The 17,235-nt window shown below is 24.9% G+C and overlaps 1 protein-coding gene and 2 long non-coding RNA genes across 3 annotated transcripts in view; 1 reads left to right on the top strand and 2 right to left on the bottom strand.

Annotated features, from left to right (window-relative positions):
* Window positions 1–17,235, bottom strand: part of LOC149054803 (uncharacterized) — a 31,885-nt gene that overhangs the window by 9,026 nt on the left and 5,624 nt on the right. The window contains exons 3-4 of the long non-coding RNA XR_016191852.1: window positions 9,295–9,442; window positions 7,222–7,396 (exon numbers count right to left, since the gene is read on the bottom strand). This is a non-coding gene — a long non-coding RNA (uncharacterized LOC149054803). The remainder of the gene's footprint in view (window positions 1–7,221; window positions 7,397–9,294; window positions 9,443–17,235) is intronic.
* On the bottom strand, window positions 1,482–3,321 carry LOC149054804 (uncharacterized). Its single transcript, XR_016191853.1, has 3 exons — window positions 2,986–3,321; window positions 2,771–2,874; window positions 1,482–2,704 (listed from the first exon to the last, which is right to left on the bottom strand). It is a non-coding gene; the product is annotated as an uncharacterized LOC149054804 (long non-coding RNA).
* Window positions 5,868–17,146, top strand: LOC107165411 (NPC intracellular cholesterol transporter 2-like). Its single transcript, XM_089228116.1, has 3 exons — window positions 5,868–6,061; window positions 7,252–7,368; window positions 16,628–17,146. Exons 1-3 carry the CDS (start codon window positions 5,884–5,886, stop codon window positions 16,891–16,893), a joined length of 561 nt encoding a protein of 186 aa, XP_089084242.1. The 5' UTR covers window positions 5,868–5,883; the 3' UTR covers window positions 16,894–17,146.

The raw sequence follows: 17,235 nt of genomic DNA, 5'->3' as shown, positions 1-17,235 counted from the left end.
CTTACAAATGCAACCCTAAACGTTATCGAAAAGAAACGAAACCTAGATATATTAGATATCTATTATATTGGTTATAGCGTTCCATTTTCAATTTTGAATCTGTACCCATGTAACGTTACTGCTCTAGCACTACCTTAAATATGAAATAATAGTTTACACAAAATTATAATAGGTACTCATCACGCTCAATCTTCTGTATCTCCAAGTACCTTACAATTTTACAAAGGCCTATCAAAGTTTCGTTAGAGACTAATGATTGGCTCTTCTTTTAACTACTTCCCAACTTTCTGATACGATGTTGGGTGGCAAACTGGCAACAATATTCTATGATTTTTTACATAAAAAAACTTTGTTTGTAAGAAATACTACTGTACAGGGTGATTTTTTTATCATGAACCAGTTAATATCTCGGTAAGTATTAGGAATTTTAAAATAATTTTTTTTTTAAACTTTCTAGGTTTTACTATTTTACACTGTGTTACAATTTTCATAATTTTAACTACCTCCCTTATTAGATAAAACACTATCAACTTTAGATTTTCAAATGGTAATACCTATTTTTAATAACGAAAATCTATAAACATACTGAAAAAAATAATTTTAACGTTTACAGAATTTTATTTGAGTAATTAGTTTGCGACTTATTAATGCTTAAATATTCGTTCAATTTGCTGCTACTGGGCAATTTTACAAACCCAACAGTAAAAACCAGAAGTCAAAATGAAATTTTATCTCAATTTAACAATACCCATAACGGTCATTATCGATAATAACAAGATAGATAAACAATACCAATAAAAAAAAAAAAAAAAAAAAAAAGGTGTCTTATCATCACTCCCACCCGAACGCCAAGTGTCGGTGAACGACTAGCCAGCAGAAGCGCAGCTGTATCAGCTATAAAGTATAAAAATAACATTTTAACATTTTACTCTTTACCATCATGGTTACAAAATATATCACTGGTTACTGATTCCTGGTATACGATCTTATCACGTATTAGTAGATAGACGATAATAAATGTCGGTAAACCGTTTCTGAAAACATGTGGTTAATCGTTATTCGTTAATGTTAGTTTTCCATTATCAAGTATGGAATATTAATTATAAATTAATTACTATTCTTTGACTGTTTAACCAAAGAAAACGTTTTAAGTAAATACTATGTTATGTCGTTATGTGTATTATTTAAAATATAAATTTAAAGGTTTAAAGTTAAAGTAATATATTTAAAAGTAACTCTGTGAGATGTTAACTCAACGGAGAACAGATAAAATGTGAAAAACCAATAGTACTATAAATGTATGAGATAGATAGGTACCTTTATCTTTTTTATGTGTGTGAAACATGTCATATTCATCATTAAATCAATTATGTTTTATATTGATATGTAGGTATACATATAGGTATGTAACTTAGATAACTAAAATTAAATAAATTTGGAAAACCCAATGCTTTATGTTAAGAAGATATTATGTTGTATATTTTGTTAATTTATTTAAGTTTATTATTTGTTAATTATACATAATACATATGTGTTTATTTAATATAATTTATATTTCTATATCAGATTGACGAGTAAATTACAAAATAAATATTTTTTAAAAACAGTATGGTGTATCTTAATTTCTATAGTAAATGATTATACTAAACAGATAACATATATTCATTTTAAAACAAAGTAAATCAACAATTTCTATGTATTTAGAAAAATAATTTATAAATATGCAGATAAAAATGTATTATTTATGTACTTGGATTCAAGATTTAGAGCCAAGACTAAAGTAGTTAAAGGTCTATTCACACATTCCTTTTTTTTTTTTTTTTAAGTTATATAATATGTTTACAAAGCTCCTGTCATTTAAGGTTTTCATTTCATTAAAAATAAATAATTACAAATCAATCTGTGTATACTAAAAAAAAAAAAAATAGAATAGGTAAGTCATTTTGATTACATGTTTTGTGCATTGAGGAAGTGAGTCAATCTGATGCGAGGCTATAGGCCCAGGGCCTGTTGTTCATAGTGCCTACCCGACTTTCCATTTATAAATATTAAATATTCAGGGATATTTTTTTTATATAGTGTATAATTTGCATTTCATATTAAAAATAACTTGTGTAGTTGTGTGTGAATAGACAAATAATGGACATTAATTCATTACTAAATTATCTAAGGAAATAAACACATTAGTTATCAATAATTTTACTAGAGTATGAACAAATTTCCGTAGTGCAAGTTATTGCAGGATTTGGGTAAGGTCATAACTAATAAAAAATATTAACACTTAACATGTCCACTACCCTAGATAAATTAATAAAAATTAAATGAACATTAAACATACTTTATATGTATTATCTACTCTAGATTGCAACATATTTTTAGGGCTATGGATGTTTTAAAAAATTATTCAATTTTACACTTATTTTTGAAATTATGTTAATTTTTAATTAATATTTTATGATATAAAAATCTTTTAATATTACGTAAAACTGGCACTACCGTATTCAAAAAAAATTTTCAATTTACCAATTTAGGTTAATAAAAACTCCATAGCCCTAATTATAGAAAATAGTAAATCAATAACTTAACTTAACTTAATTATTTAAACATAAAATTAACAATTAATGTGACAATCAACAAATGTTACAAATATAGAAGTAGTTGCGGTCTTGATGCTGTGCTGTTTTCTTTTTTCATCTGAATGAAACTGAAAAAAAAACATTAAGTTATTTATAGAAATGATTTATTGTATAAAAAAATTGTTTATCCATACTTATTAAGTTATCAGTTGAGATGTACTATGCTGTGACTAACCACAATAACAAATTGTATTTGTTCATCCAATCTTGTTATAAATATTTGAATTAAAAGTTAGTACTACAAATCGCAATTGAAATTTAAAAGAAAACAAAATTAATTTTCTAAAATATAAGCAAAAATTATGATAAATATCAAATTATTTATTTTATAAAAAAAATTCATACTTACATAATAATTTGTTTAGATTGTTTAAAGATTAAAATATAATATGTAAAGAAATATGGATATTTTATTCTTTTATTCCATATTAATTTATAGTCATCGGATACCAGTAGCAAGCAATGTAAATTTGCATTAATTGCTGGTCAAATTAAGCTTTCTAGTCATATAGTTCATTGTATTTTTTGATTAATCATATAAACTCTACTAATTGCCACTGAAATAAAATTAAAATATTTGAACCATGGTTATTATTTGTCAATAATATGTATAAATCATTTAATAAAAAAAAAAATAAAATTCTAATATATTAAATTTGGATTGAACTTACCAATAAATTATACAAATAAGGTGTCGGCAAAGTACGAAATCTGATTCCCAAATACCTTATAATATTACTGATTGGAAAGAGGTATATTTTTAATTAAATTCAAATTTGTTAACCAAAATACAACATTAAAACACGATCAAAAAATATAACAGGTATGCATCACGAATTAAGATACGTATTATTATTCGTGGTATGGTATGCATTGGAATAATTGGCTTAACCTTTAAATTTATATTTTAAATAATACACATAACGACATAACATAGTATTTACTTAAAACGTTTTCTTTGGTTAAACAGTCAAAGAATAGTAATTAATTTATAATTAATATTCCATACTTGATAATGGAAAACTAACATTAACGAATAACGATTAACCACATGTTTTCAGAAACGGTTTACCGACATTTATTATCGTCTATCTACTAATACGTGATAAGATCGTATACCAGGAATCAGTAACCAGTGATATATTTTTTAACCATGATGGTAAAGTGTAAAATGTTAAAATGTTATTTTTATACTTTATAGCTGATACAGCTGCGCTTCTGCTGGCTAGTCGTTCACCGACACTTGGCGTTCGGGTGGGAGTGATGATAAGACACCTTTTTTTTTTTTTTTTTTTTTTATTGGTATTGTTTATCTATCTTGTTATTATCGATAATGACCGTTATGGGTATTGTTAAATTGAGATAAAATTTCATTTTGACTTCTGGTTTTTATTGTTGGGTTTGTAAAATTGCCCAGTAGCAGCAAATTGAACGAATATTTAAGCATTAATAAGTCGCAAACTAATTACTCAAATAAAATTCTGTAAACGTTAAAATTATTTTTTTCAGTATGCTTATAGATTTTCGTTATTAAAAATAGGTATTACCATTTGAAAATCTAAAGTTGATAGTGTTTTATCTAATAAGGGAGGTAGTTAAAATTATGAAAATTGTAACACAGTGTAAAATAGTAAAACCTAGAAAGTTTAAAAAAAAAATTATTTTAAAATTCCTAATACTTACCGAGATATTAACTGGTTCATGATAAAAAAATCACCCTGTATAATGACCTACAATAAAACATTATCAACAACCAACATCATTAAGTTTTTAAAGAAATTTGAATAAAATAATCTAATATAAACATAACTTGTACTGTGAAATACAATTAAATATAATGTAAGCTAAAAAAATGCATTTTGTTTTAAGACATATGAAGTTTCTTTGAATTAATTTTCTATGTACCAAATACGACAGATACCTACTCAAAAATATTAATTTATAACTTTTATAAATTAAAAGTCATAACTATATGGAATTAATACACACAATGAAAACTATGAACAACTGAATATGTTCTTATATACAGTGGTTTGAGTGGATCCTAGATATACTATTAGGAAGATAATTAAATAATATTGAAAGTGTAGTTGTTAAAATAATAAATAGATAAGAGTAGGTACTCTCTTATAATGTAATATAAATTTTAAATTGTTATATATGATTAATAATATTATTCTAATAGTGCTCTTAATTAGTGCTATTAAAAAAATCACATTTAAAACAATGCTAGAAAAAACATTATCATTGAACAAATATATTTATTTATGTACCTAGGTAATTACTATTCTATCATTTAAAATATTTATCTTTATTGATAAGATGAAAAGTTATAATTTTCAACACCATAATTTAGCAAATTAAATGTAAGAATCTACTTACTGGCTATTTAAAATATACGAAAAATCATAATATTAATAAATTATTATTTACATTTTAGATGGTTTTAAATCTTTTGTAAATTAGGATTCCAGCAGCTAATTAGAGAACGAATTTTTAAGTTTATTCAATAGAATTACACTACCTACCTCTATTAGGTGAACACGAATAAGCTTGATTTTATTATATAATGCATTACACGATCGCTCAAGTTTTTACTTTTAATTAAATATTAGGTATATTTTTCAATTTCAATAATAAATTATTCTGTTATCTGCAGCTATTAAATAGCTATTGAGAATTGTCTATACATTTGTGTTTTGATATTTAGATTAAAATGACAAATCCGTTTTTTGCATGATAAAATACCTATAGCTATAGGTACTATCATAATTTATAATAAATGCTGGATGTAATTTAAAATAGACTATTAGTATTTAAAGTTAGAAGTAAAAATAGAAGTAGAATAACTCGGCCAACTCAAGGAAATGTTCGTTCAAATTTCGATTACAATACCTACGTCAAAATTTTTAGAAAAATCATTTGATTCACAGTTTATAATTAAACATGTGGCTCACTACACTTAAAAATTCCAAAAATTAGAAATTGAATATATCATAATTATTATGATATGCATAATTTAAACATAATAATGGGGTGAACAGTAAAAATGTTTAATCATCGTATTATTTGCTTTGTCTTACCAATAAAATGTATGCAATCTAACTATACACTATAACCATATCGGTATATAATATACGAATTAAAATGCATCGAATAAACCCCCACCTTGAATATTTTCTTAACATAAAAAATTAAGTGCTCCACAATATTTATAAACGACAATTTCACCGTAGGTTATCGCAGTATGATAAATTGTACCAAACCACTTGCACTGAAATCAAAGTTTTCTTGTGCTAGACATTATTGTTCCGTCACTAATAACGAAACAACAATAATGATTTTCATATTAACTGTAGTAGGATTAATGTTTGCTGCAAGTGTAGTGAACGCTGAAGAAGTCACCGACTTTAGCATGTGCCGGAGTGAGTATTGCATTAATACTTGCATAGTTGCATGGTTATAGGTAGGGCCCGGATTTTTATGCAAATGCATATTCTTCTACATTTGACGTATAATAATTCTGATTAAATATCTTGACGTTCCGTAAAACGTAGATTATATTGTTAATTTTTTATTTTGCATATTTTTGCATATTTGCATCAAAATGCATAATAATTGCATATTTCAGGGTAATTACATAAAATGTGCATATTTAATAAATACTTGATAAAATATTTTAAATTTTACTCAAAGTTTGATATACATGCTGATTTTGCCCGATCGCCGACGTTCCTGACAAATATAATTCGACCGAATAAAACAAAATATTTTATAAAAGGGAATTCCGTGACAGACGTAGGTATAGACGCATTATAGACGTTATCTTATAGATAAATATATATATATATATATCATAATCTGATTTCTGAGACATGCGATTAAGCTAACATAATATTAAAGTAATATTAGTTACTGGCTGTTGTTCGTCGGTGTAGTGTGTACAGTGTACGGTATATATTACGGTATATACGGTTTTTATTAATAAACAATTTTTATACATAATATATTGTTAATTTGTAAAAAAAAAATCATTTTGCATATTTTTTGCATATTTATGATATGAATCTGCATATTTTATAGATTTTTATTGCATATAAATCCGGGCCCTAGTTATAGGCTTATATCTTATAAAGTTATACATTATATTATATCGATCAAATTTTACTTTGTTTTTAGATTCTGCGCGTAACAATAAATGTAATGATTATTCAATCTTGTATATTTTTTTAAATTGTTATTTGTATCAGAGTACACAAAAAGTAATAGCAAAAATACTTCAATTTTATATATTACTATATTTAACACATAGTGAAATTTTCAAATGCAATGTGCTAATGGAGAATATTTTTTTAAATTTACTCTACCAATTACTAAAATATAATAAATAACTTTAATAGCAATAATATCATACAATTATATACTTGTCTCGCTTATCACTCAGAATCGTTTTTTATATTTACAATGATTTTATATCATTAAATTCATATTTATAACATATCCATTACAGTGACTCAATGATACCTACTATACATCAAAGTTTCAGAGCGGTGCCCATTTGCTCATCTTTTTTTATTCTACTTACTGTTTCACTGTTTATATTTTCTTTTTTCAGATGCTAGATGTGAAGTATATGATCTGTTTATTGAACCATGCCCCGAAGCTTTGAACCACCAACCATGTGAAATACCACAAAACATTACTGCGTCTATTAAATTTAAATATGTAGCTGGTATGTATATAAATATTCTTCAAACAGTCTAGTAACAGTTAAAAGAACAGTATAGCATATGATAATAAATCAAAAAAATTGGTATAATACAGAGTGTAACAGTACTATTTGACAAATATCGTAATATTTGTAATGGAAATTGGTTAAATAGTCCTGTTACACCTTATATAGTTATAGGTATAAGATACCAGGAAATGCATGTTATATTGTAATGAGTAATGACCATACTCGTATACCTAATTTAGATTACCAAAATTAACAGTAAATTCACTGCAGGTGCATCCTACACACAATTCACATAAAATATTGGACACATATTAAGTAAATTCTCTTACAAATATAAGAGAATAACGCATAATATAATTATGTATTGGAATAGTAAATACAATAATAAATTATACATTATTTTATTTTTTCAATAAAATTAATTTGAAGCCCGAAATCAAATTAAAAATTAAAATATATAAAGCAAAAATTAAAAATTACAGAAGTATTCATAAAGAAAAATCAATCTTTAGTTGGGCAAATTGTAAGTTAAGAAATATTATATACGAATTTTTAGTATTTGCTTTTCATCGTAAATACCTAAAGAGCCTTTTCAGGTTGGAGTAATATAGCATATATATATATCCAGACACACACACATATATATAGTTAATTAATTATTATCTACATAAATATATGGTAATCACTTTACATGTTTCAACTTTTAGTATCCCACCATAAGAAAATTAATAATAATCTTTATTTACGAAAATGTATTCAAATTTATAATATAGGTACCTAATTCTTTTATTCATACCTACAATAGTACATACAGTGACACTATATATCTATGTTAGCATTCATCATACACATTTGGTGGTACATACGAACTACCACAATATTCATAATTTAACACAATTAATCTATCATGACATAGGTAGAAGACGTAATCATGTCATATTATAATAAAACAATCTTAATCCCTAACTATATAAATATGATCAGAAACAATTTAAGTAATATCTAAAAGTTATAATAATTACAATAAAAAAAATCAAAATCAAAATTTTTTATTATTTAACAACGGTCTGAATATACTTGGCATTATTTTTCGTTTATCACTTAGTCTTTTTAAATATTGATGATTATCATTCCACCCTCACCCGTTCCATTGCTTATTTTATTGCGGATTCAGATCAAATCACCGGATAATTTTATATTATGTATTTATTTTATTAATCACACAATGCTCAAGACTACTTAAAAATTAATTGTTAATGAGTATTGTACTTATATATCATCATATACTTATTATTATTATTATTATTATTATTAATGTTATGTATAATTAGCTTGAAATGAGTAGTAACATTCTAAATGAGAGTTAATTTCTCTGTGTTTAGAAAATAATGATATACACAACGAATTAAAGTTTTAGTGTATGCAACAATCAATAGGTAAAAAATATAGTTTTGAAATAACACTGAACTCTTTTCAACTTTTTTGTGAGAAAAATGTATATAGGTAAAATTATATTAAATTTTGAAATCTTGTATCTTAATATCGTATAAAAAAATGTATGTGTTTTTAGCTAGAAAATAATTATTTATTTTTTCGATTTTATAAGTTCCGTAACATTTTTAATTCAAAAACTTTTATAAAAATATAGTGTTCATGTACCTATTTTCAAAAAAAAATAATGTTTAAAATTTAAAATACTTAAAAATAGAACAAAGAGATTCAAATATTCTGGAAAATATCAATTTCTTATAACTATTTAATTTTGAGTTAAAACAAAAAAAAAACGAAATTGATTTTCAAAATCCATTTTGGCGTAAAAATTCTGATATCCCATATTTCCCATATTCCCATTTTCACTTCTATTTTTAATAGTACTTGAAATGTTTTACTTTTGACACTCTAAAGTAGGAACTGACTTACTAGATCTGATTTTCTACTGAAACCAACTTCAAAATTGAAGCATTTTTACTGCTCAAAAGAATACAATATGAAATAATACAATGATCACACATTATAAAGTAAATGCATTCTTCGATGGTCGGATTGATTGAAATGGAGCATCCAGAATCTATAAAATAAAAATAAGAAAGATAGTAAAAATTATAATAATAAATTAGTTATTTAATTAATATTATATTCCTAAAGTAGGTGCTTAACTACCTATCATACTCATTGAGTTAAATTTATACTTAATAGGTATTGCAAAAATTAAATAGTACTATTATTATTTACAAAATACAATTAATATATTCACTAAGTAGGCTATAATTTGGTTGCGTTAAAGCTAAAAGCTTTCACTCTTAACTATACTAGGGCTTTAGTTATCTCATGTTTTAACTTTTAATACCTTAATGTAATATTTAATTGAACAAACAAGGAGTTCAGTCTAAAGTTACATTGTTGAACTGTAATGTTTAAACATTAAAAATTGCTCTTTTAAATCATAAGTGTATTTCAGCTACTCTGTTATTACTAATTAGTCATTATAAATAACGATTTAGGCCAAATAAATCAAATCTTTTGCATTGCATTAAATATTTATTTGTTTCTAAGCCTGACAGTAATTTTACAAAAATAAATATTAATATTGGTGCATATTGAAAATAATATAATAAAATAATTGATAAGGAATATTAATTTATTGTGTTGCAAACTTGCAATTATACTTATTACTTATTAGGTAGTTATTATCAAAAGTGCAGTATTTTTTTGATGTAATTATAAATATCTAAAAATTAACGCAAAGTATTTATTTGTTCGTCCAGATTAGTTTTTAGATTCTTATCAAATGTTGTTTACCTTATTTATAATAACTTACAATAAATAGGTAGGTATATAAGTACTTAATATAATTTAATTTAATATTCATTAATTTCAACTTCCGTTAAAGAGTGGATCATCTCGAATAATGGTTATGTCTAAATCGATGCTTAAATCATGAATTAATTAGTTATTATTGTTATTAAATATATAATATTATGTACTCATAGATTAGATGATAGAGCTGATAGAGGCAGTATTATTACCATTTTAATTAATTCTAAATGGCTTTTAATTCATACTTAAACAAATATAACTTAATAAGTAACATCTTGAACATTAAAAAAATCAAAGTACTTATTGTTTTTTAAGTTTATTCTTGAGTCTTTTGACTAAGGTACTACTGTTACTAGGGACTTATAAAATAATATTTAGCGTTAATAAAGTCAGTTTAATGTATGATAGGTTTCGATCATTTAATACGTAAAATGGAATTCATCGATAAATCATTACATACATAAAATGATTTTGTGCGGAATTTGTAGTTTATTATAGATTTATAAAAATTACACATGCACACTTATTGAAACTCTCTTGATAGATTAAAGTGACAGAGTTATTATTAGTTAATAATTTGCATTGTTTTTATTCCTTACTTAATACTTATTAAGGTGGGTACTGCTTTTATTTTAATAATATATATGTACAGTAGAGCCTCGATAGTCCGGACCCCCGATAATCCGGTGAACGCGGTTAGGACGGCTAAATTCTATTTTGTTCTTAAATTAATTTTACGAGAATTCCCGCAACGCAATTAATCTATAAAATATTGTTATCGACAAATACAATTTCGTCATTTTTATTACCTACTGTTCCTAGTAAAGACTAATACATGTACCTATGTGGGTACATAATAATAGTGAAATTAAATAAGCGGGTAAGTCGTGGATGTCGCTCTGCTGTACAGTAGGTTACTGTAATGGATGGGATTAAATTTGAATGCAATGATAGGCATCATTGTATACGAAAAACGATTCTGAACGGAGATGATTTGTCAGTCTAGGATATATTATATTTAAATATTGTCATATATTCTATTTTGAAACAAATATTTTATTTTTCAATTAAGACGCATTTTGCATAAGGCATGGTTAATCAATTAATGTAGTTATCATGTAGTTATCATAATTCATAATACCTTATATATGCGAATACCTGGTTTGAAGATAAATCGTTATCATTACGCGATTTCATAAAAATTTAAAACTTGAACGCTCAAAACATTTTTCCTATAATGATGCTTCAAATTTTCTCTATAGCTATTTGAAGCAAAACTTGTGGAAAACTTGGTGTTAAATTTTATAACCTTAGATATAAATACAAACAATATTATGAATTTTGAACTACAAAATAATTTGCAAATATTCATGGTTTTGACGAATTTTTGTCAATATTTGAAATTCAAATGCTAATAAAAATTTAATTTGAATTTCCGGTGGACATTTTTTTTGTGATAAGGATTGACAAATTTGTAAGAAATCTTGTATTAAATTTTCAAATATTAGATTTAAAAAGAAAATTTTTTATGAATTTCTAACTTATAATAAGTTGCGAATTTACGTGATTTTTACGTATGTTGTCAAAATTAAAATTTAAATGCTTGTAAAAAAAAAATGTGACTATACATTTCTTGTATTTTTCAACTGATATTGTAAAAATATTTTAGGAGCCTTGTATTAAATTTTCAAATCTTAGGTATAAAAGGAAAATTTTTTATGAATTTCTAGAATAAAATAATTTACGAATTTTCGTGATTCTTACGATGTTGTCAAAATTAAAATTTGAATGCATGTAAAAACAAAATGTTGCTATATATTTCTTTTATTTTTCAACTGCAATTGTAAAAATATATTATGAGCCTTGTATTAAATTCTCAAATCTTAGAATTAAAAAGAAAAACTTTTATGAATTTCTATCTAAGATAATTTGAACATTGCCGTAATTTTGATGTATTTAGTCAAAATTTGAACTGTAAAATCTTATAAAAAAAATTTGTGACAATATATTTCTTTTATTTTTCAACTGCTATTGTAAAAATATGATAGGAGCCTTGTATTAAATTCACAAATCTTAGATTTAAAAAGAAAAACTTTTATGAATTTCTATCTAAGATAATTTGAACATTGCCGTAATTTTTACGTATTTAGTCAAAATTTGAATTTTAAATGCTTATAAAAAAAATTTGTGACTACGCATTTCTTTTATTATTCAACTGCTATTGTAAAAATATGATAGGAGCCTTGTATTAAATTTTCAAATCTTAGATCAAAAAAGAAAAATTTTTATGAATTTCTATCTAAGATAATTTGAACATTGCCGTAATTTTTACGTATTAAGTCAATATTTGAACTTCAAATGCTAATAAAAAAAATTGTGCCTATGTATTTTTATAATTTTTTGATTACTATAAGAATAACTTATGAGGAACTTTGTATTCAATTTTCAAGGATTTTGATAGGGCCAAAAAAATTTTATCGACACTTCAAAAAAAAATTTTCAGACAAATTGAAAATTTCAGTCATCTATAAATATCTCAAAAAAAGTCAAAATATTTTGAAAATTTAATCATGTAAAGAAAATACCAATCCTAATAACTGGTAAAATTTTCAAGTATCTAGGACTTATACTTTTTGAATAATAACAAATATTTAAAATCGTTTCAGGATAAATCGTTATCGTTACGCTATTTCGTAAAAATTTAAAATTCAAACGCACTTAAAATTTTTTCTATAATGATACTTCGAGTTTTCTCTATAGCTACTTGAAGGAAAACTTATGGAGAACTTAGTGTTGTATTTTTAATCCTTAGTTATAAACGCAAAAAATTTTATGATTTTTCAACTTCAAAATTACTTGCAAATTTTCGCGTTTTCGACAGATTTCGTAAAATTTTGAACTATAAAAGCTTATTAAAAAAAATTGTGACTTACGATTTTTAATTCTTTTTAGCTACAATAAGAAAAACTCATAAGGAACCTTGTATTAAATTTTCAAGTTTTTTTGGTCGTCCAACATTTTTTTACCGACACTTCAAAAAAAAATTCTCAAAAAAAGTGTAAATTTCAGTGGTCTATAAATAACTCAAAAAAAGTCAAAAATTTTTGAAAATTAAACTGTATATAGAGAACACTAACATAAACATTTGGTGAAAATTTCAAGTATTTAAAGTGATTATTTTTTGAATTACAACCATATAAAAAAATCGATTTGGTCGAAAACTGATTTTGCGTAAAAATTCCCGTTTTTCTGTCATTTTTTTTTTGTTTTTCTCGATTTTTTTGAAAACTGTTGGAAAATGTTTACTTTTGACCTCTATAATGCACCAAGGATCTTCAATTTTACATCGGAAACCACCCCCAAAGTTTGAAATCGAAGCATTATTTCGACTAGTTATGCTGTACACAGACACAAAAAAAAAAAAACAAAAAAAAAAAAAAAAAAAAAAAAAAAACACATCATTGTAAAATCAATACATTCATCACTTCGTTCAGAATCTAAAATAAAATCTTAGTAATTATTTGAGTATAGGTAATTTTGAAAAACCTCCGGTAATCCGGAAAAATCGATAATCCGGACGATGCTCGGTCTGAATTCGTCCGGACTATCGAGGCTCTACTGTATATATATTTGTATTGCTCACAGTATAGGTAAATTGTAATTATATAGGCTTATTGGTCATTTATTAAACTCAATCATCATGCATTAAAATCTATAATACGATGTACAGGGTGTAACAGAAAACCTGATATTTATAAATTTGTTCACGCGTAACTGCTAGTAGGTCACAATAAATTAAATTACAACAGCATTAGAATTCACTAATACTGTTTCAATAAAATAGAAACATAATATACCTATATAGTGTATACTACAACACAAATTCAATACACAAACAATTATTTTACTACTTCATAGTTCTTATTTTTAGACATGTAAGCTGTACACTGTAGTAAATCTGTTTTATATATAAATTTTTTCCCACATATATCCCAATATTCAAACACAATCAGTAAAGGAAAAACGTTAAATACAATCAATGAACTCCTATTTCATAAATTAAATTTAACAAATACAATTTAAAAATTCGAGACGCACAAAATCCTTAATACCAATAACCAATATAATAGCATCAATAACAAGTAAATTTATTGTTGACATACATTTTGATTAGGATTTGAATTATAAGAGAATATTTACAAAGCTGCAATAGAAATGATTTTACCTAATTATAAAACTATTATTTGGAAAAAGTTTCTCAAAAAATTATAATATCCATAATTAAAATATAATATGACTTATTATTGTCGTATATAATAAACAGTGTTCATACGATGATAAAAAGCTGAAAAAATATACTGACACAGTTTTCATTGAATAATCATTTGAATAGGAAACATACTTATAGTTATAATAGCACTACACAGTTGTATAATGATATACGTACATCCGCCGACATTCCTCGTCTGCAGTATCCCCGGATGCGAATAAAAATGCTACGAGGAATTCGGATGATGGCAATGGGTTTGTTGTCTGGTTAATGTATGTAAAACTTGTTAGGAATCTAAATTATCTATTATTATCACCTAGTAGACTATTAACAATTTTCCATCATAAAAATTATTCAATCCAATCCCGAAATAATATTCAAACAGTTACCTAAATACTATAATATTATTATAATATTATAATTTAGCTTCACATTCAGCTTCTGTAAATATGAGTTTCTGTTAATTGAAATGTGGTGTGATTTATCGAATATTAAAAACTACTAACACGTGTATTATACTACAATGTAAATCTTAGAGAATATCAGCAAAATATTTGTTTTCTCTCTCAGACTTACGCACAACATAGATAAAAAACCTTTCGCCTAGACAGTTTTTTATGATTTTTGAGTAGTCTTAAAGTCAAATTACCTATATGACAAAAATTATAGAGAATAATAATATTTTTGAGGGTATGACATTGTCGGTTTTATTATTATTTTTGTTTTTAATCAAATAGGTACATTACAATTAAAATAAATTATTAATACTAACATATACATATTTAAATTAAATTATCTCCTTAAGCAAATTCTTGTGGTGGGGATAATTGAGTAATTATAAAAATTACATATTATTGTAATAATTTATAAATCATTATTATACAAATACAAGTAACAATATTTTGTATTTGAAATTACAACAAAATAAAATACAAATATAGCTTAAAATTAAAGCTCGATTATCAATAAATGTACAATTACGTTTTTATTTATTTGATTCCAGGATTTTTGTTTATATTAAAAAAAAATTTTTTTTAAGATGTAATGTCATTTCATTAAAACTAAATGGACCTAGGTATATAGTCCAGAAAATATTTTCCAATATTTCTCTTTGTGTAGTCACCTCTGTGTAAAACTAATATTTTTAGAAACATATAATGTGGTAAATTGCTTATACAGCAACCTGGCCGGTAATGCACTTAATTCTTTGTGGTTTGAAACAGAGGAACCTATTCAAGCATATTCTGACAGCTAAGTTTTGTTGTATTTTTATAGAGGCCTTATTGCATTTTTAGAACATCCTCTCCAAACTATTAAGCCGTATTGGAAAATTGATTTGTATAACGCATTATATACAGTGCATATGGCTACTTTTGATAATATTTTGTTTAGTTTATGCATATTGAAAATTTCAGACCTTATAGGGGCATAACCATGTCTGAAACATGTATTTTCCAGGGTAAGTTCCAATCGAAAATTAAACCTAGATATTTAATTCTTGTTACTCTAATTATTTTTTAGCAATTATAGGATGTTAATAATATATTATTTGTATCACAAGAGTATATAACAATATCGTCTATCGGAATATAAGCATTCGTTATGGAGAATGTATAACAAATATACTTTTATTTATATTTAAAGTCAGTTATATTTTCTTATTGTTTGATTTTGTATTCGACTTTCAAAATAAAAAATCTCTATCTCTGTCGGTTTTTTAATATAGCCTATAGGTAACTTTACCCAAACATTATTCAAAAACATAAGAAAAACTGATTCTTCGTAAATACATTTTATCTATGTTTCGTTTGAGCCAGAGAGAGAAAACAAACAGTAAAAGCTGTTATACTCTTAAAGTAAAAATATAATGAAACCGTTAGTATAAATTAATGGCACAATAAAAGTTTAAAATTTGATATAGCTTGTTTTTGTTCAATATTAAATTAATTTCTAAATCAATGTCGTTATTTATACACCCAGCCATATTTATAATATTCTGGAAATCAACAATAACTCATATACGTGTTAATATAATATCCATAAATCATAACTTTACACCATCCATAGTGTTAAATCTAGAACAATACTTATTATGATTATATTATATTTTATAATATTAAACTTTTGACTTCTCTTTGTATTAAAAATATTAGAAATTAATTTCAGGATTCGATTCGAAAACACCAAAGACAAGACTATACGCTGTAACTGCTGGTATGGACATACCTTTTAAGGACATGGATCCGAACGCATGCTTATATACAAATTGCCCCATAATGATGAACGTTGAACAGGACTGGTTGTACAATTTATACATATCCACAGACTATCCTAAGGATAGTTACACAGTTAAGTTGAAGTTTTGGGATGATGGACCTAATGCCAATCGGAAGGACGTATGCTGCTTTAAATTCGACATTAAGATTGTTTAACGGAAATGGAAAATACTTGCAGCTACCTATAGGTACATAATAATTATATATATAATGTATTGACGCAACTGCCTTAACTTCAAAGAATAAAAGTCTATAATATGCAGTACCTATAACCTGCATATAGCAGCATGTATAACAATTTATAAACAAAATTATATTAATTATAATATTATAGTAAAAAAAATAATATTATCTATTAATATATTATATTTACTTTTGGGATTATTATATTATTAATTTTATCTTTAAATTGTTTTTTTTTTTTTGGTGTGTAATTATAAATAAAAATTAAACGTCCGTCTCTGTTTGGGAATTTTAAAATACATCTCTCCACTCGCA

Source organism: Diuraphis noxia, unplaced genomic scaffold (genome assembly GCF_037042655.1).
Source record: "Diuraphis noxia isolate RWA-SAM2 unplaced genomic scaffold, SU_Dnox_SAM2 contig0005, whole genome shotgun sequence".
Classification (NCBI taxonomy): domain Eukaryota; kingdom Metazoa; phylum Arthropoda; class Insecta; order Hemiptera; family Aphididae; genus Diuraphis; species Diuraphis noxia.
The sequence above is the reverse complement of the archived record's forward strand: the minus strand, read 5'-3'. Positions and strand labels throughout refer to the sequence as shown.

Coding starts and splice junctions, on each gene's coding strand:
- LOC107165411 (XM_089228116.1), top strand. CDS start 5,884: ATGATAAATTGTACCAAACCACTTGCACTGAAATCAAAGTTTTCTTGT. Junction 6,062..7,251: donor CGACTTTAGCATGTGCCGGA/GTGAGTATTGCA, acceptor TTCTTTTTTCAG/ATGCTAGATGTGAAGTATAT. Junction 7,369..16,627: donor TAAATTTAAATATGTAGCTG/GTATGTATATAA, acceptor AATTAATTTCAG/GATTCGATTCGAAAACACCA.